The 21350-nt window shown below is 21.8% G+C and overlaps 6 protein-coding genes across 6 annotated transcripts; 4 read left to right on the top strand and 2 right to left on the bottom strand.

Annotated features, from left to right (window-relative positions):
- Positions 1–2741: 2741 nt before the first annotated feature.
- On the top strand, positions 2742–4034 carry SRAE_2000334000 (Glutaryl-Coenzyme A dehydrogenase; the record flags this gene model as incomplete). The annotated part of the gene is made up of 2 exons (XM_024654522.1): positions 2742–2937; positions 2992–4034. The coding sequence occupies 2 exons, from the start codon at positions 2742–2744 to the stop codon at positions 4032–4034; spliced, it is 1239 nt and encodes a 412-aa protein (XP_024507885.1).
- A 1644-nt stretch (positions 4035–5678) lies between these two features.
- Positions 5679–6786, top strand: SRAE_2000333900 (Glutathione S-transferase, N-terminal domain and Glutathione S-transferase, C-terminal domain and Glutathione S-transferase, omega-class family and Glutathione S-transferase, C-terminal-like domain and Thioredoxin-like fold domain-containing protein; the record flags this gene model as incomplete). Its single annotated transcript, XM_024654521.1, has 2 exons — positions 5679–6356; positions 6403–6786. 2 exons carry the CDS (start codon positions 5679–5681, stop codon positions 6784–6786), a joined length of 1062 nt encoding a protein of 353 aa, XP_024507884.1.
- A 728-nt stretch (positions 6787–7514) lies between these two features.
- Positions 7515–10298, top strand: SRAE_2000333800 (Hypothetical protein; the record flags this gene model as incomplete). The annotated part of the gene is made up of 3 exons (XM_024654520.1): positions 7515–7683; positions 7759–7991; positions 8040–10298. 3 exons carry the CDS (start codon positions 7515–7517, stop codon positions 10296–10298), a joined length of 2661 nt encoding a protein of 886 aa, XP_024507883.1.
- A 1004-nt stretch (positions 10299–11302) lies between these two features.
- On the bottom strand, positions 11303–12375 carry SRAE_2000333700 (Glyceraldehyde-3-phosphate dehydrogenase, testis-specific; the record flags this gene model as incomplete). Its single annotated transcript, XM_024654519.1, has 2 exons — positions 11303–12077; positions 12125–12375. 2 exons carry the CDS (start codon positions 12373–12375, stop codon positions 11303–11305), a joined length of 1026 nt encoding a protein of 341 aa, XP_024507882.1.
- A 1835-nt stretch (positions 12376–14210) lies between these two features.
- SRAE_2000333600 (FACT complex subunit SSRP1) lies at positions 14211–15455 on the bottom strand (the record flags this gene model as incomplete). Its single annotated transcript, XM_024654517.1, has 1 exon — positions 14211–15455. The coding sequence occupies one exon, from the start codon at positions 15453–15455 to the stop codon at positions 14211–14213; it is 1245 nt and encodes a 414-aa protein (XP_024507881.1).
- A 1012-nt stretch (positions 15456–16467) lies between these two features.
- Positions 16468–19812, top strand: SRAE_2000333500 (Hypothetical protein; the record flags this gene model as incomplete). The annotated part of the gene is made up of 3 exons (XM_024654516.1): positions 16468–16475; positions 18595–19269; positions 19326–19812. 3 exons carry the CDS (start codon positions 16468–16470, stop codon positions 19810–19812), a joined length of 1170 nt encoding a protein of 389 aa, XP_024507880.1.
- Positions 19813–21350: the final 1538 nt, after the last annotated feature.

Here is a 21350-nt window from a genome sequence, read left to right as displayed (position 1 = left end):
TTTTAATATTTTTTAATACTATAAATTCATTCATAATTCAAAGATAAATAAAAATAAAAGAAAAAGTATTTTATGTGAATAAAAATAAATTGATTAATAAATAAAAGTGATTTCATTAGTTAAAATGGCAAAAGTATTCTATCAATTATAATTGGTAGTTCAAACTCATATAAACAAAAGCTTGACCTTCATAGGAGAATGCCATCTTCAACATTTGACGCCAAAAGTAGGGAAAGTGTAATAAAATGCAGTTAACAAAGATACAATTGAGTAACAGTAACAAAGGTCATAATAATTATTAACATATTCTTTCATATAAATGTAAATGAGCAAGATAAAAGTGAATACATAGATTAAATAGAAAAATATCGTTAAAAAGAATACCATTTAATCGACCTTATTCTAAATATAATAATAAAAAAAATGTTTATTTTCCATTGTTTTATTTACCAGAATTTAATTATACAAAAATATAAAATTTTATGTATTTTAAACAAAAAAAAAGTTATAATTAAATATATTTTAGTTGTTAAATATATATAGATCTTTAAAATACAATAAAATGAAAATATATAAATATTTTAATAAAAAATTAAGATAAAATAATTGATAATACGTCATTTAAAAAAAAAGATAAAAAAAAGGCAAGTAAAGTGACATTTCCCAAATATTTAATTAATTATAAAAAAAAACAAATTTATTATAACAATAATTTATTGTATTTAAATTGTTATATTTTTTATTTAAAAATCTACTTTTTTCTAATATATATTTAAATCCAGTTCACTTTTCTCTTCACTATACATCAATAAAAGAGAAATTACTACTTTTATAAAGTGAAAAAAAAAATGACATTAATTGATGGTAATAAGAAGAAATGAATATTGTCTTCAAATACAAGTATAAAAATATTTTGAATGTACATTATTAGTTGGGGAAAGATATGTCATTGTAATCAAGAATCAAGTTGACAATATATTATTTGTGAAAATTATTAACTCTTAAAAAGCTGGTCTTCTAGTGTTTTCCAATTGTTTCTAGGAGAAAGGAAATATAAGACTAGTTAAATAATAAAATGGATAAGATTTATATTATTAAATTATTATTATATTATAAATGTTAAAATAAAATGTAATACCAAAATATTAGAAGAAAATTATTAATTTATCAAGTCAATTGAAAATATTCTAATAATGTTTCATCGTAATAAAAAATAAATAAATACACTCAATAGGAAAGTGTCAAAAAAAGTAAAGTAATACATTTTATAAAATACGGTTTTATATTTATATAATTTTTTTTAGAAATAATATACAAATAATTAATCAAAGTAATACTTAATTTTAAACAATTATAGAAAAAACTTTTTTTCAAAATTTTTCTAACATAATATATATGACAAAAAAAAAAAAAAACTCACCCAAATTCTGATCATTTTTCAACAATACATTTAGAGAGAAAAAGAGAGGAAAGAATGGAATGATATCATCATCATTCTATTATACTACATATTTTTACATACACATTTTTCATGAAATAGAGAGGATCTATACGATAGCGGCATTTAAAATATGATAACTAAAAGGTCGTTATTGTTTAAATAAAAGATAATAAATTTAGAGAAAAAGGCATTTTAGTATTTAAAAGGTATTTCTCAATGTTAACACAACTGAGAGATTAAATTACTGATAAAGAAGAAAAATAGAAAGGATGATTTATGATATGAAGAATATTTCTAAATTTTATTTTCATAAAACTTTAAGAAATAATAATAAATAAGTAAAAAAAAAAATTTTTTTTTTTAAAATACTATATTTTTAAGTCGATTACAATAGTTGGTAGTGTATGTGGAGTATATTAATAATATATAATTGTGATGCTTTCAAAACATTAAATTCGCTTTTTCATCTCTTTAGTTTACCTGACACAAAACCAAATTAAAATGAATCAAAATTAATTTATAATTGTTATTATATTAAACCAAATGACAACATAAATTATTTAATATATACATATATATATATATATAATTATAAAAATCATATAATATTTGTAATTTTAGATTAGTTAAAGTTCTTATATATTAAAATGTTAAGGTAAAATTATTTTAATGTCACATCTTAATAATAAGTAAACAATATTACAAGATCATATGTAAATAAATGGAAAAGCTACTTGAATAATATGAATAATAAATAATTTTAATTATCTTGTCATTATTATTTTATCATTTTATTTTAATTTTTAATCAAGAAAGTAAAAGTAAATAAATAATATTTAAAATATTGATATCATGAAAATAATTAAAGATTTTTTTTACAATTTAACTTTTATTAATGTATCCATCAAAGATGTTTTATCAAATATTATCATAAAATAAAATATCAAAATAAGTAAATGGTATTATTATAAAAATATATATTTAAAAATATCTGTACATTATACACCATTTGTTTTCTTTTCAATATAAAAGTATTTTTCAATGACATATTAATTTATCTTTTAATTTGATTTTAACTACCCATATTTAGTAAACTATTGTAACAATATTTTAACATCCACCCCATTTTGTAAGTAGTTAAGATATATTTCATTGAAAGAAACGTTTTGTATTAATATATGATCATTATCATAAAATTTATTCAATCAAATTACATTGATTATTCTAATAATTTTAATTGAAGAATTAAAACGTGACACTACACATATATTATTATTTATAATATCAATTTTTTTCAATTATGATCACCGCATGTAAAATATTAAGACAATCATCTTCATTAAAAAATATTAGATTATCTTCTAATTTTAATTATAAAGATGCATTTAATCTTGATGGACAGTTAACTGAGGAAGAGTTAGCATTAAAAGAACAGGTACATGCTTATTGTCAAGAAAAACTTTTACCACGGGTTACTAAAGCTTATAGAGAAGAAAGTATGTTTATTTTCAATAAAAAATAATATTTATTTGTTTTTTTTTATTATATAGAATTTGATTCAACATTAATACCTGAAATGGGAAGTATGGGATTGTTAGGATCACCATATGAAGGATATGGTTGTGCTGGAGTTTCTAATGTTGGATATGGATTGATTGCTCGTGAAGTTGAAAGAGTTGACTCTGGATTTAGATCAACAATGTCTGTCCAGACAAGTTTAGTCATTGGACCAATATATAATTATGGTTCTAAAGAACAAAAAGAAAAATATATTCCACCATTGGCTTCTGGAGAAAAAGTTGGATGTTTTGGGTTAACTGAACCAAATCATGGTTCAAATCCTGCTGGTATGGAAACTAAAGCAATTTGGGATGAAAAAAATAAAGTTTATAGATTATTAGGTACCAAGACATGGATTTCAAACTCACCAGTATCTGATATAATGATTGTTTGGGCCCGATCTGACAGACACAATAATGCCATAAAAGGTTTTATTCTTGAAAAAGGAATGGAAGGTTTAACTACACCTAAAATTGAAGGAAAATTATCTCTTCGTGCTAGTATTACAGGACAAATTGCTATGGATAATGTTCCAGTTCCAGAGGATAATCTTCTCCCTAATGCTCAAGGAATATCTGGACCATTTGGTTGTCTTAACAATGCACGACTTGGAATATCATGGGGTGCATTGGGGGCAGCTGAAAATTGTTTTCACATTGCAAGAGATTATGCATTAGAAAGAAAACAATTTGGAAGACCATTAGCAAATACACAACTTATTCAATTGAAATTTGCTAATATGATAACAGAAATAACACTTGGACTTCAAGGATGTTTAAGAGTAACAAGATTAAAAGATGAGGGAAAAGTTTTACCAGAGCAAATATCAATGATGAAAAGAAATTCATGTGGAAAAGCACTTGAGATAGCTAGAATGTCCCGAGACATACTTGGTGCTAATGGTATCGTTGATGAATATCATATAATGAGACATCTTGTAAATTTAGAAACAGTAAATACTTATGAAGGAACACACGATATCCATGCTTTAATTCTAGGGCGTGCTATTACCGGTCTTCAAGCTTTTCAATAAAAGAATTTTATCATTTATCACTAGGTAAATATATACAATTTTTTTTTTCATTACATATCTTTTGAATATAAAATTTTTGTAATTTTTTAAAACTTCCAGCGACTAATAAAAACAAGTTTATTTTCAAAAACTTTAAAATCAAAATAAAACTTTATATTAAATATATAATTACAATATTCTTTCAAATTTTTTTTTTATTTATATATCAAGTTTTGAATGGACAGTATGTTATAACATTGAAAAGATATGTTATTATTATTTACAAAAAAGTTGTGTCCATTTTTTTTTATGTAATCAAATACTTTAATATTTAAAAAAAAAGTGTAATAATTTCTAACATTTTTTTGATAGGAAATTATATTTGATATCTTAATTGGCATCTTTCAATTATTAAACTTTATTTAATTTTAATAATATTCTTTTTTTTTACCATTTGAATGTTTTTATTTTTTGGCTTTTGGTTTTTGGTATTATTAAGCTTCACCTAAATATACTTATTCTTTAAAATTTTATAATATTTATCCAAAGATTTAGATTTACGAAAGTGATAATGTATAAAGGAAGATATATTTAAAGTATTAACTGTTCATATAGACTAATGATAGGCGAAGCATAACGAGTAAATTTTATTATCATACTTCAAAACACAATAAAGTGTCTAAAAAATTAATTTTTGAGTTTAACAAATGGTGTGCACTTTAATTGTACCATCTTATCCTCATAAGAATAACTTTATAATAGTTTTAAATTAATCTTTTTGATGAGATTATATTAAAGAAAGTAACAGTAGTTGTGAATAGCAAAGTTTTAACTCTTCCTTTGTTTTCTATATAATGTAAATCTATTAAATATTTTCCTCATTAATTATTTTTTAAAGTTGTATATAATAGTAAATAAATTTTTTTTTTTAGTAATTAGATACTCTTCAAATAATTATATTTTTGTTATAATATATTTACTCATAGATTAATGTTAATATTTTAAATCCATTATCATTACTAAACATAGATAAAATGATAACCATATAGAAAATAATTTCATATTATTATTTATAATGTACCTCTATCTAAGTTATATACATTATACAATTATTATGTATCTTATTTTCTTAATAATTATTGCAATGTTATTATCACATTTCATTGTAGTCAGATAACTATTAACTGACCAAGTCTTATCATTTTTATATCTTCTATCAAAATCAACTAAACATCTTCTACAATTTTGATTTTTTTTTAATTGTCTGATGATAAAAATAATTTTTGATTTTTAAATATCAATCAAATTTTGAAGTTATAATCTACCTCTTATAACAATTATCACTAAGAGCGATACTCATAGTTGTTACATTTAATTTACTTAAATGTTCCTTTAAAGTAACAAATAATACTTAAAATTTAAAATTACACACCCCTTAAAATTTTTTTTTTTTTACTTTATTTCTCCTAAGGATCAATAGATATATTTTTAGGGATAAATAAATACATAAGATACATTATATTGTTGCAACTTACCACTTGACAAAAGTAGGAAACTAGTCAAGATTAAGCTTGTTTATTATTATCCTCCAACTTTTAACTACTAGAAATAATATTTAAATGCATTTTATAAATTTATTTTTATTATTATCAATTTTATAGATAAATGGTATCACCAAATTGTACCGCTTCTGCTGCTATATGCATGCAATTCTTAACAGAATTGGCATCTATAATTATTTTAAAACAACCATTTGATGGAACTCCAGTCATAAATCAATCTATTGCTGATGGTGTCTATGAAAAATATCATGCTATTGAAGGAAATACCAGGCCAAGATCAATTGCTGGAAGGCAATTTAGATCATATTCCAATAATAATAAATATCAACAATCATTTAGTAACTATGTTCCATCAACATTACAAACATCAGGATCATTTAATTCATTTCCAATTAATAAAAATATACTCCCTGGTACAAATATAGTTGGTTTTGATTCAAAAACACTTCATCAAGGATCATATGAACCATACTTAGCTCCTTCTACTTTTCGTTTATATGCAATGAGATTCTGCCCCTATGCACAAAGAGCTATAATATATTTGGCCAAAAAAAATATTCCTGTTGAGATTGTTAATGTAAATCCTGATAAAAGTCCTAGTTGGTATTTAAGTAAATCTCCAACAGGACAAGTACCACTATTTGAACATGATGGAAAATATATTACAGAGTCAAATGTTATTCTTGAGTATCTTGATGATATATTTTCAGCAAATTCAATTTTACCTACTGATCCATATCTTAAAGCACAACAAAAAATTATTACTGAAAAACTTAATCAAGTATGTTTTATAATTTTTTTATTATTTCTATTAAATTATTTTCTAGTTTCCCAATGTAATGTACCAATTTTTCCAAAATTCAAATTCAATGTCTATGAGAAACATTGATTCAAATTTAAATAAAGCCCTCCAAACTGCTGAAGCTTTATTAACAGATGCCTTTTTTGGTGGTAAACAAGTTGGTTATGCAGATATAATGTTATGGCCTTTCTTAGAAAGACTTGAATTAATAACTCTTAATCCATATACATCTTTCAAGTATTTTCCAGGATTACACTATCCTAAAATGGGTGCATATATGTCAAGAATGAATCGTCAACCTGAGATAATCTTTGCAAAGCGTCCCTTGATGCATCACAAAGGATACATTGATAGCTTCAGTAGAGGTCAACCCAATTATGATTATCCCAATAATCCATTTATGGGATAATTTTATTTATATAATTTATCTTCTAAAACATTTTCTGTACATATAATTATTTTATACAAAATAAAAAGTCAAACTTGACAATTGATATATAAAGATTATATAAAAACAAGTTATAATACAAAATACACCCAATCTTTAAAACCATAAATTTAGACATATTGTTAAAGAATGATAAAAATGTTTTAATTAAAAAGGTTACACATTATGATGTAAACAATTAGAAACAACCACTCCAAATATAGAATATAAATACTTAAAATATAATATAAATAATAAAAATTATACATATCAATTATTTCAAAAAGTCATGAGTTTTGTAAGTTTACAATTATTATAAATATTATTAATATTAAAAAATTATATTTTTTTTTAGAAAACTAAATGTCAAAAATGTTGGAAAAGAACAAAACGATTCTTTAGAAGAGGAGCTTCAGAAACAGAAAATGTTGCTAAAAAAGTAAAGAATGTTGGTGATGATACAGCTCAAAGTTTTAACAAAGCCACAAAAAATGCTGAAAATGAAATAAAAGATTTTGTTAAAAAAGTTAAAAAATAATTATTTTTTTTTTTATTAAGAATTGATAATCTTTTTAAGTAATAAATTTTTTTTAAATAATAATGTATGCTTTTTTCCAATATACATACCCGCGCAATATTTAATCTCTTAACAAAAATTTTTGTCATTTCTTGTTCAAGTGATTTATAACTTTTTTTTTTTTTTTGCTAAAATGTCTCAGGAATTAAATTTAAAAAATTCATCATCTACATTTGTTGATTGGGAGAAAAAAGATTTCTTGGAATGTAAAATATATGTACCAGAAGAAGCATTGAATCTCATTGATGACAATTCTGACAATTTATGTAGTAATATTCCTAATAGTATTGTAATTTTTGATGGTGAATTATATATAAACAAAAATGATGCAGTAGATAAATTAAATGATATAATTTTCAAATTTTTATTTGTTTTAGATGAAATTAAAAGTGATTTTGAATTCAAAATATCAAATGAAAGAAAGAAAAATTTATTATCAGATGTTAAAAAATTTCTTAAATATTTAAAATATTTAGCTTATGAATTTATTGAAGAAAATAGTTTGGCATCTTTTAAAAAAATATGTGAGTTTTTATTAAAATGTTTATATCATATGGGAGATATTGTTGAAAATATGATGGGAGTTAGAATTTATGATAATATTCACGAGGTATATTTACTGTTTATTTATTTATTTATTTTTTTAATATTATTGTAGAACGTTAAATTCCATCTATATATAATTTTCTATTCATCAATAATAGAAATATTTAGTTTTCCTACAGAAGAAACTTTAGACAAAATTTATCTAGAAGATGGTTTAATTTTATTGCCCAAATTATTAAATGTGGTAATTGAAGGTTACTTGATTGGGTTAGCTTGGTTTACAGATAAGCTCATAGTCACACCATTATGTACATGTTTTCACAATTCAATTTATCAAATAAGTAAAAAAAATTTTAAAGAATTCTGGAAACATGTTGATAGGACAATACAAATTGTTTCACAGTGTCAAATAACAAAAATAAAAGAAAGTGATATTTACGAAGAATTTGTTATATCATTATACAATTCAAATAAAAAGTTAACACCAGCTTGCTTTTTTATTTTGTTAGAGGTTCTTCATAATTTTTATAAATCATTATGCCTATTTGTAAATATCAACAGTCAATTGTGTTTTCCATTGCGAATGATAACTAAGAATGTTTTTCCATCGCTGGTACAAACTAGAAAAGAAAATTTATCAGTTTATCTTTTTACCATTTATGAAATGCTCTTAAATAAACCGGTCAAGGAGTATGAATATTGTGATACATTGATAACATATTCAATACATGCATTAATACCTACTTTTAATGAATCGTCAATTGACAATATTCTTGAAAATATTTTTGACTCCGAAGATATTTATACCTTACATTGTAATTTGAAAAATTTTTATTCTGAAGACAAATATATTTATGGGAAAAATCAACATTCTTGGTGTGTTTTTGTTAAACTTATATTACTAATTTCGAAGAATACTAATGTATGGACAAAGAATGAAAGTAAAATATTTCATTTATTGAATATTAGAAGATTAAAACAGGTAACAAATGAAACATTGAAGAAATTGGTTTTACTATATTTTGGCATACACTTTCTTCAAAGGGGTGATCATTTTAAAAATATAAGTCAATTACTATATTATGATGTGGACAAATGTGATATTGAAAATCGGATTTTAAGGTTACGTCTTTATGCAATACTTGTCGTTGAGAAGGAATTAAATAATGTTAAAAAAAATACTGAGTATATTGAATCATTTAAAAAGTTTGCTATTAGTATAGTTAATTGTATTTCAATGTTGCCAGAATGCATTAAAATCGATAAATTTTTATATGAAATGTGCAATGTTAAATCTTGTCTTGAAACTACTTTAACATCATTAACTGAAATTTACCGTGGAAACATTAATGCATTTCTAGATATTTTTAATACTAATGAAAGTTTAATATTATGGCATAGTTGTTGGAAGAGTTTAATAGAATATTGGTCTAATCCTAGAAAATATTTTTTGGATAAAATTGATTTAACTCTTTACAATGTAATATCTTCACAATTAAAGTTTGTATCTCAAGAGATTCCTGCTGATTTATCTAAATATTTTGAAGTAATACTTTTAAAATGCAACGACAAGTTCACATTTAAACGCATTCCAAAAGATGATTTGATAAAATTAATTGAGTTATATTTGAAACTAGTTAATGATTTAAAGATATTTTCTAGGCATAGTAATTTTATAAGTGTATGGTTTTGTATACTGTTAACATATAATGAAACACCTAAAATTAAAAAAGATAAGATATATTCAATATCTGCTCAATTGTGCAATTTTGTGGGTGATGAATTTACAACGGCAGATGAATTTTTAGAAAATCCATCTATTGAAAATTTAAATGAAGGAAATAAATATTTAATCAACTATGTTTTCAGTGGTATTAAATCAATTAGTGATGTAAATAATGTTTTGGCTAAACAATTAATATCACATATTTTATCAAATGACTTTTGTGAAATTATTAAAGAATCTTTTAAAAATGATAATTATGAAAAAACTGATCTTTTTATTTATTTTACAGTAGAATTATTTTCTAATCTAACACAATTATTAACTTCTATGCAACAGAATGTACTTCTTGTTAAGTCACTCTTAATAAAATGTTCCCAGACATTTCTTGAGACAACTATTGAAATTCTGAAAAATAAAAAAGTATATGAATCGAAGATACTTATTGACAACATCATTATACCACTACTTTTTAGTTTTTTTAAATTAAATTTGAAGGATATGGATTATTTAAAGAAATTAACAATTAAAATCATTCACCTTGGAATTAAAGACGAGTATTTTATTAATTATAAATTTAAGGAACTTTTTTCTACATTCCCCTGTGCTTCATCACTTATTTTAGATGCAAAAGCTCTAAATTACTAATTTTAAAATTTTATTCAATTTTAAATTTTGTATATTATATAAAGTTTTAAAAATTATTTTGTTATAAGTATTTTTTTTTGTTGATACAAATATTTAAAATGATAAATCCTCAACAGGTAGTAATATAATCTTTTCCCCAATCACAAATTTTAAAAGTGGTTTATCAATAGAAAAAAGTAATAACTAAAAATATTAGTAAAAAAAATAAGGAATAAATACCAAAAGAAAAAAAAAGAATCTTGACAAAATCTAGTACTAACATGTAATAATAAACTATAGAAAAAAAAATTAAAAACTTGATTTGGCTGTGATATAAAGTAAAAGTAAAATGATGGGAAATTTATAATTATACACAAACTGTCAACATACAATACTTTTTTTTTTATTTTGGCACCAATTAAACAAATTAGCGCAAGATAAATAATTTCAATTTTATTTACCAATTACAATGTTATTTTACTTTATCTTTAATTAATAAAAATACATTAAACATTAAATATATTAAAAATATTATTGCTATTTTTATTGTATCGCTTAAATTTCCAATTATTTTTTTAAATTCAAAAGATAGTTATATAATATTAAATTTGATACAACAACTTCTATTACTTAAATTGACATAGTATTTGGTGAATTAGAAAAAGTAATTTTTTAAATTTAATAGACATATTAATAAATACGAAAAAAAAAATGGTACAATAAATGTAAAAATTAAATAAATATACAAAACAATTGTAAAATTTGTACTTGTGTAAAATTTATTTTAGTTGATGTTATATTATACTTTGAAAATTGTTTATCAATAAAAAAAAATAAAAAGTTGTAGCAAAAAATAATTATAAATATTTGATCAAATTTTTAACCATTAGAATGTCTAACAAAATTTACTTTACAAAAACTTTATTTTTAAAAGAAAAATAAAAAAAATATATGGGAGAAGTTTTATCTTATAGTATTCCTTCAAACTTTGATATTTCTAAACAGAAGTTTACAGGATATTTTGTTTAGTTTCTGGTACTAATGTAGGAGATTAAATCAACAACGCGATTTGAATAACCATATTCATTGTCATACCAGGAGATAAGTTTGACAAAGTTTGGATTGAGAGAAATACAGGCTCCAGCATCAAATATTGAAGAATGAGTATCTGAGACAAAGTCTGTTGAGACGACTTGGTCTTCAGTGTAACCAAGTATTCCTTTCATTGAACCTTCAGAGGCAACCTTAACAACATTTTTAATTTGTTCCATTGAAGCTGGTTTTTCAAGACGACAAGTAAGATCAACAACAGAGACATCTGGTGTTGGAACACGGAAAGCCATTCCAGTAAGTTTTCCATTAAGTTCTGGAATAACTTTTCCTACAGCCTTGGCTGCACCAGTTGATGCTGGAATGATATTTTGAGCAGCACCTCTTCCATCTCTCCATAATTTTCCAGATGGTCCATCAACAGTTTTTTGGGTAGCTGTAGTAGCATGAACAGTTGTCATCAGTCCTTCAATTATTCCAAAGTTATCATGAATAACTTTAGCTAATGGAGCTAAACAGTTAGTGGTACATGATGCATTAGAAATAATATGATCATTAGCTGCATTATATTTTTCATGATTTACTCCCATGACAAACATTGGTGCATCAGCAGATGGAGCAGAAATGATAACTTTTTTAGCACCACCATTCATATGGGCAGAAGCTTTTTCAATTGTAGTAAAAACTCCAGTTGATTCAACAATATAGTTTGCTCCAGCAGCACCCCATTGAATCTCAGCTGGATCTCTGCTAAAAATATTTTAATTAATTACTATATAATTAATGAAATTATTTACCAATTAAAAACTTTTATTTTATGAATATCTTTTCCATCTTGTTGTACAATTAAATTAGATCCATCATGAGTAACAGATCCTTTAAATCTACCATGTGTTGAGTCATATTTAAACATGTAAACCATATAATCAATATTGATAAATGGATCATTAACAGCAACTACTTGAACAGTATTTTTTTCAACAGCTGCACGAAGAACAAGTCTTCCAATTCTTCCAAATCCATTAATTCCAACAGTTGGTTTTACCATGGTAAAATATTATCTAAAGTAAAAAAAAAAAAGTTTTATTAAATATATTTAAATTATAAACAATTTTAACAACAAAAAAATAAATTAAATAAAATAATATTTATATATATTGATTATCACCTAAAAAAACAAACTGACTACTAATGTACTATATGCATACATTTTATCTCATAAAATAATATTTTAAAACATTTCTCTCCTATTTATATTTAAAAAATATTGCCAAATTGCACGTACAAGCTTTGACGACATCAACAAAGTTTCTCCTCTCTGCACTTTTTTCAATTATAAAAAATATAAAAAAAAAAAACAAATAATTCATATCCGCTAAGATATGATGCTGTTGTATAATAAAAATGAAAGAAAAAAAAATAAACAAATAATTGTTGAAGGTTAAAATTTTATTTTTTTTAGTCAAAAATTTTAAAATAAATTTTACATGAAGTAGTACTATTCAATAGTTATTGAAGAAGGATAGCATTAAATTTAATATAAGTTTTTTAATAACATAACAAAATATATAAAAAAATTCCTATTTTGTTAAAGATATTGAAATATCAGATATTTCTTAATTTGTTTTTAGTTGCTGAAAAGTACATTAAAAAGCTAAATGAAATATAAAAAGATATTTTATTTATCATTATTTAACAACATAATCTATTTTGATATATATATATTTTTACTAGATACATTTTTATATATACATACCATATAAAAAAAAAGTTTAAAAATATGAATACTTACTATGTAAGTTTAAAAGATTATAAATTATATAAATTAGAAAATTTTAATCACCATAAAACAAATTTTAATAATCAGTGAAAAAATTAGATAAAGATTATATGAAATATTTTAAAAAGCTTTAAAAATATATTTTTATTTAAGCTTTACTTATTAATAGTTGTTTAAAGTTAGCATTATTTCAAATTAAATAAAAACTTTCTCAATCTGTTTAGCTTATATAAATATTTATGAACAAAAAAATAACACTTATTTTGTTGTATTTAGAATATAAATAAAAATAATTCCAATAATAAATATAAAAAAATATTAATATTGACATTAGGAATATAAGTTGAAAAAGTTTTTTAATTTATATGATTTTTTATTCACACTTGTACAAATAAAATACGTTTCTGAATGAAAAATGCCTAAGTAACTCTTTATTAGAATAAATAGCATGTGTTTTATTATATAAATTTGCATATATAATTTATTGTGTAAAACATTTTAAATACATAATATTTTTAACATTTAATAAATAAAAAATTTTTTTATTATAAAAGAGATTTTTCTTCCAATATTAAAATCTCAAGAATCAAATTATTTTTTATCAATACGTTTATGATATTTGTAATCTATAGTTTTTTTATTTTGAAATTTTTTGAAAATAAAATAGATTTTCTATTGCAAAGAGTCATTTGTAGTGATTCTTTTTTGCTGCTATAGAAAATTATTTTCCTTTTGAATTAAAAAAAATATCTTTTCTAACATATTAAAAGTAAACAAAAATTTATTCAAAAATAAAATTGAAAATCCACTAAAAATAACAACTACTCAAAATTTGAATAAATAATTAAAATTTTAAAATAAAAATTGTGAAAAAGATGACTCCACCAAAGCTGAATAGAACGAATGTTTTTTTTTGTAACGACCCGATTATCCCCCTAAAAAAACTTTTTTAAAAGTCAGAGAATTGGAAGACCACTTAATATTTTTAAATTTCAAATATTCTAATATTTAAAATGCAATAAAAAAAAACGATTATAGTAAATTTAAATATTTTTTTTTACAAAAACCAAAAAATTTTACATCATTTTTTTATGACAATTAGATTAATCCATTTCTTCATCACCTTCAGATTCAGCACTATCTTCGGATGAACCACTTTCTTCAAGTTTCTTCTCATCCTTTTCAACATCATAATCTTCATCTTCACTCTCATCTTCATCATCATCACTAACGGCATCCTTCTTCAAAGCTTCACGATAAGGATCAAAGTCATCTCCACCATTTCTTCCTTTAATATCTTGTGTCTTTCTAGCATTACGAACATTTAATCCCTTGCTACGAACATAATCAATGAGGTGATTGTTTTCATCCTTATCTATACTATTGAATGTTACAGTTTGTCCATTCTTGAGATCAATTTCAAAGTCAAAAGTTCTAGTGGTAAGATCACTCCTTTCAAAATTAATTGATAAGATATCTTCAAAACGAATGTACATTGGTGGTTTATGAACATAAACAAATCCTTTTTCCAGTGGAAAAAGAAATCCTGCAGCCTGTTTAAAGGCACAATCAATTGATTGATTTCCTTGTTTACTAACAAATGTCCCAGTAACAGTAACTTTTTTGTTTGTTAAAATCCTTAGAAATTTTGAAAAAACTTCATGAACTGGTCCTGAGTGATGGGAGGCTATTTTTCCACCATATGTTTTTTCCAATAATTCAGGTGACATGTTTACATCAAATTCAACAATATCCTCTTTTGAAAATTCAAAAACAATAAAGGGATATCTGGTTTGACCTTGACGAATTGGTGGATTAATTGATAAGACAAAAAAAACATGTCTACCATCCTTATGTGATAACAAAAACATTCTATCTACAGAACGATAATTAATTTTATAATCATATGTCTTTCCATGAAATGATAAATGTGTTGGAAAAACTTTAACGTCATAACGACCCCTAGGTGTAGCACATAAAAGTTGAGAGAAGTAAGCTAATGGAAGATCAGTTTCAGTGACAATACCAGCATATTCCATAACAGCTTTCTTGAACTCTTCTACTCTATCAATTTCCTCCTCAGCATTAACATCTTGAGGCATATGGAATCTCATTTCAACTAGATTTATTGGTGCATCTTCGTTACTATGAAATTCTAATGTAGCTTCATTTTTTTGTCCAGTACAATTTGATACACTATTTAATGGAAACTCAAAAGCTAATTTATCTTCAATCTTAAAAGCAAGATTTTCACCATTTATTTCAGCAATTCCATGATTCCAACCTTTGATTGCAAGTTCTTCATAATTAACAGCTGGTTTCCAATTTGGATCTGTGTACAAAGCCATTTGAAGGAAATTTTAAAAATCAAGTTATAGTAGTAAGTGAAATATTATTAATTTAAAATTAAAAAATGAAATAAAAGTTTCAAATTAATGCAGCCTACTTTTTCAATTGGAATAATGTTTTTAACAATCGTTTTAAAAGTTGAAATGGCGCGAAGTAATTTAATTTAAATTTAGGATATTTTTAATAAAAGTATATTTTCAAATGATTAAAAATAATAATTTCTTTAATAATTGGTTGCAAAAACTTTTTCTTATTCAGATTTTTTAATAATTTGTAACAAAAATTATTTTAAAATTGTATTTGATATAAAAATCAATCATATAAAATTAATCTGGTACTTTTAAAAGCAAATAATGCTTAAGATAATTTTTTCTTCAAAAAGATGATTTTGAAACTCAAGTGATTAACTATTTTGGTGAGGAGCAAATAATATAACTATTTTTTTTTTTGTCATATGCTAAGAACATTATTGTACTTTTTTTAAAAAAATAAATTGGTTTTTGTTTGTACTTAAAAATGTTTTTCTATGAATCATAAGTTTATCTTAGAAAAAAATAAAATATTTTAAAGTACAGTAGTTCTTAAAATTATTTTTAATTTAAAAAAAAATATTTAAAAACGGGTTATAAAACAAATAATTTTAGAATATTTTAAAATTGTTAAATTTTTAATTATGTAAAAAAACAAAGGTAAAAAATTTTTATCTAAATTATTGTTTTATTTTTCTTAATGTTGTTATTTAAAAGTGTTTATAGTTTTTAACTGCTTTTTGAAGAGTAGAAAATTATATGTTTATTATGCTGTTAATCTTTACTGCTTTTTATATTTTTAATTATGTGTATTATGATAAGGAAAATTTTAGTTAAGCTTATTTATGAATGTTATAATTTTTTTATAGGAAATAAACACTTTTGATAATTTTAATGGTGCAAATTTTATAAAATTAATATGATGGAAGTAATGAAAATTATTATATTATTTTTAATTAGATTTATTTATTTAAAATTCATTATGATGAAGTAATTTTTTGAAAAATTTTATTATTCCTCAGATACTGAAACAAATAACTTTATATATTACCAATATTTTGATAATTAATTTTGATTTAGTATAAAATTAATAATTATAAATACTGTCTTTTATTATTATAATTAATCTTATTCACAATATGTTCTATATTATTGTAAAACTTTAAATAGTTAAATTAAGTTTTATATATCGTATGTATATAGTTAATTCTTATCATTCAATTATAAGTAATAAATTTTTTTTATTTACTACAAAATTTAAAGTTTTATTTATAATGAAAGAAATGCTTCTAGAGATATCTTTATTAATTTATATATATATATATATATATATGAAGTAGTACCATTTTATAAATGATATTATCAACGTAAAAAATTTTGAAAGTAAGTAATAGATATAGTTCTTATTTTAATATAATAAGTTATAATAAAATTTATGATAAATACTACTAATTTAAAAAATATGATTTCAATTCAATATAAAATAAACTTAAAAATATTGTAGATTTGATAAACATTTGATTTAATTTTATATTATTGTTATCTCATATTACTAGTAGTGTTAGGTTGGCTCATATAATAATATTTGTCAAAATAAAAATTAATAATATTTTTTTTGTATCTAAATATTTGACACTTCAAACATATGTATTTTTTCTTGTGAACTTTCTAGATTTATAAAAATTTTCATTTTGTTTGTTATGAAACATTAAGTATTTTACAAATATTATCTTTGAGCTATATGGGAATATATTGAATATGTTATCATAAAAAGTATAACAAAAAAAAAGAAATATTAAATGTTAGTTTTAAAAAAATCTATGTTTTTGTTAATTTTTTTTTTATCTCATATTAACTATTATACATTTAATGAGATATATTATTCATTCAATAAAAAAAATATTTTGTAGCAAAAAAAAAAAAATTTATCAACTATTTATGAATGTTTACTATTTATAAGAAAACAATTATATTTACATATTATATTGCAATAATTTTGTCAATTGTACATAATAATTGAAATATTATTTAATAGTATATACTTAATATTACTCTTTTTATAATTGCAATAAAATAAGAGTGATTTTAACTATAAGATAATTTTCATAATATCTAGGAGTATCCCATACTAAATGATGTACGATAGTAATAATATATTATTTAAAATATAAGAAGTTTATTGCATATAATATGTATTTTATTCTTTAAAATGACATGGTCACTATCTTTTTTCTATATTTTTAAATTACACTTATTTTTTTTTTATACTAAAAATATTGTTAAAAGTATTTGAGTAATGAAATGTATCAATCAAAGTTTATTTTTATCGTCTTTTAATTCTTCATAGATTGTTTAACTCTTTTTATCAATTTTATTTTATATTATATTCTTTTTAAAAAGTGTAATCTGTAACTTTTAAACATTTTTGTTTGGATTAAAAAAGCTAACTGTTATACGTTTATCATTATTATTAATGTTAAGATATATCAAATTTCAGATTTTTAAATTTTAAAAATATTATAAATTTATATTAAAATATTTATATTAATCTTGTGATAATTTTGTGTTTTTATTTTGTATTTTAATTTACATTTTACTATTGAAGTTTACTAGTTGTATTGTGTAATTAAACTAGAAATTATTTTAAAAATAAAAGTTAATACTTGACTTTACTTTCTTGAAAAATGTTTTTGCTTTAATTTTTAATTAATATATATACACGTATTAACAACAAATATTTTTAGTATTTTAATATTTAACTGTAAAATTATATAATTTAAAAAAATTTTTTAAAATAATAAGTATTAAGAATAAATTGTTTACACGCTCCTCTTATATTTGTATTTTATTGTTTGAATATTTATTAATTAAGATTGTATAAACTATTTTATTTTTTTTATCTTTAACAAACAATTGAATTTTGATTGTTAAACTTTAAAATATCATTTATCAATTTATATCAATCACCTTTTAACCTATAATCTATAAATATTTTTAGAAAGATAAATTATATCAATTAAATTATTAATTATTTTTGAAATATATAACATTTACTTAATATTTAAGATTTTTTTTTAAAAAAAAAGTATATTTATTTATATATATTCAGGAAAGAAAAAATGTTAACTGAGGATTACTATGATTCAAGTCTTGAAATATCTTCTGATGAAGATCTCCAAATACATTATAATTCTTCTACTACAACAGAAATTATTAACCCTATACATACACCTCAAAATTCGCACTTGGTTCGTGCTCACACAATTGCGGAAATGAACTTCGATAATGAAAGTAATGATAGTAAATCCTCTCACGAGAATGAAAAAAATTTGACAAAAGATAAAATGATGACAGATCTTTTAGATAAACCGGATAGTGATATACAAAATTTACTTAATACCAGCCCTCTTTATAATTCAATCACATCTATTGATAAAAAAAAAAATTTTGTCAATAATTTAAATGAGGAGTATGAATACATATCCTCTGACGATCATAGTAATTCCTCCAAATTATTGTCGTTCTCTCCATCAACTAAGATAAATAGTATTATTCCTAATTCTAAAAAAGAAATTATACAAAAATCTACTATTATACCATCAAAAATTTATAAACTTAATTCAATAAAGACATTTTCTAAAAAAATATTAAAAAAATCAGATTCATCAAATTCAAACGATAGTGGTATACAATTAGCTGTTGCTGGAATAAAACATACTCTTTGTATTGAAGATCCATTATTAAAAATAAAAAATGCTAAAAAAGAACGATTTATGAGTATTCAGTATGTCTTTTTTTTTATATATATACTTAAATTTAATTAAAATCTTTTTTTTTTAGTAAAGAAGAACCATTACCATATCCCAAGTCATTTTCTTGGGATTGGCCTTATTGTAATGAGGGTGTAGCTAAAGGATTATATACAGCAGAGGCATTTACTGTCTGTTTACCATTTAATAATGGTGGTACTGGTGTTTCAAATAATACAACAAGAAAATTTGAAAAAATATCTGAATCTAATTTTGCCTGGCAAGTTGGACTTTCAAATACCTCAATGAATGGTAACTGTTTTTGGAGAATGGAACTAGAAGTAATAAAAGGACTTAATATGATAGCATTAATTGTTTCAAGAGACATCTCACGTTTAGATGATACATCAAAAAGACTTAAAAAAGTTAGAAAAGTTTATAAATTACCTAATTATTATGATGTAACAACACTTGCTACAAAGTCCTATGATTGGGGAATTGTTTTAACTGCTAACAAAAGGAAAGAAAACAGAGCTAATAAAAATTTAAAATTCAAAAGAGCAGATACATATACTTAAAGTTTTTATTATATAATTTCCTTTAGCTAATAACTTTTTTTTTTATATATATACGGGATATTTGTTTGTTAATTATTTTGATAGGAATACTTTCTTTTTAAATATGCTTTATTTTACTTTATATACAATTTTATAAATTACTATAAAAGTAAGTATAGTCTTTTCATATAACTTTTTTTTTTAATATTAATACTGTAAAAATAAAGTCCATAATTTTCAAAAAAAAAAAAAAATTTTAAAACAATAATATAATCTTACCACCAACATATGCTTATCCATAGCTAATTAATTTATAGAAGCAAAAAAAAAAAAGATACTAATTTTTTAATTACAAATAATATTATCCCAAATATATATTTATATATTCTTCTATCGCTTCAAAGGTCCTTCAAACTTTTGGTACCAGGCGACCTTCAGTCATCTTATACCTTTACTATATACATATTTTGGAATACAAATTATATACTAAAAGGTATTTCTTTATAATATATAAATGCCTATCTAATTTATTATATGAATCATGGTACCTTACCATTTTGTAATCTTTTTTATTAAACCTACAAAAATTCAAATAGTAATATTATTTTCAATATATTTTATATAATATTAAAGTATACCTTCAAAATAATTAATAAATAGATTATTCTTTTATCATATAATTTTTTTTTTTTTTTCTAAATTTTTCCTACTACAAAATGTTTACTATAAATTTTTTAACCAATTTTACATAATAAAATAACATTCATTTTTTTATTTTATAATAAATTTTTATTACAAATTATGCTACTCAGTATCAGGAGCGAAGGTTGAATTAAGAAAAAAAAAAATTTTTTTACTGGGTTTAAATTAAAATTCCTCCTAAATCAGGAGAGGATCATTTTTTAATAAAAAAGAGGAAGTATATTAATAAGTAATAAAAATTTTTAATTAATTATTATTTATTATTATATCAATATATTTTTTAATAATAAAAATTATATTTTAATTTATATATAACAATCATAAAATAACCCTTTTAAAAATATATGTTTTTTTTTTATTTTCTAACCTAGACAGTCTTTTATCTATATTTCGTAATACTGAAATTATGATACAAGATGTAGGCTATTTTTATCTGTACTTTTTTTTTTATTATTTTATTAAATCTTTCAAAATTTTTGTGAATGTCTTTTATATATTTATATAATTTAATATAATCAAACAAGTTTTACAATGAATCTATATTTTTTGTGCACGAGTTTAGTATATGTGTCTCTACATATATAATCGTTTTTGTGTATAATGTCCATTTATTAGTAATCAACACATGTTATGAAATCAAACTAAATATAATATTAATTTAAAAAATAAAAATAAAAAAATTTTTTTTTTCTGATTGAAAAATATCTATATTATATTATTAATCTAATTTATATCATTACAATCTTTTATAATAAATAATTTAGTATTTTTATTTCTTAAGATTTTAATGTTCACTAACTTAATTTACTATATTTTTCTTTTCAATATTTCTTTATTATATATATATATATATAGCT

The sequence above is a fragment of the Strongyloides ratti genome (assembly GCF_001040885.1).
Source record: "Strongyloides ratti genome assembly S_ratti_ED321, chromosome : 2".
In the NCBI taxonomy this organism is placed as follows: Eukaryota; Metazoa; Nematoda; class Chromadorea; order Rhabditida; family Strongyloididae; genus Strongyloides; species Strongyloides ratti.
The sequence above is the reverse complement of the archived record's forward strand: the minus strand, read 5'-3'. Positions and strand labels throughout refer to the sequence as shown.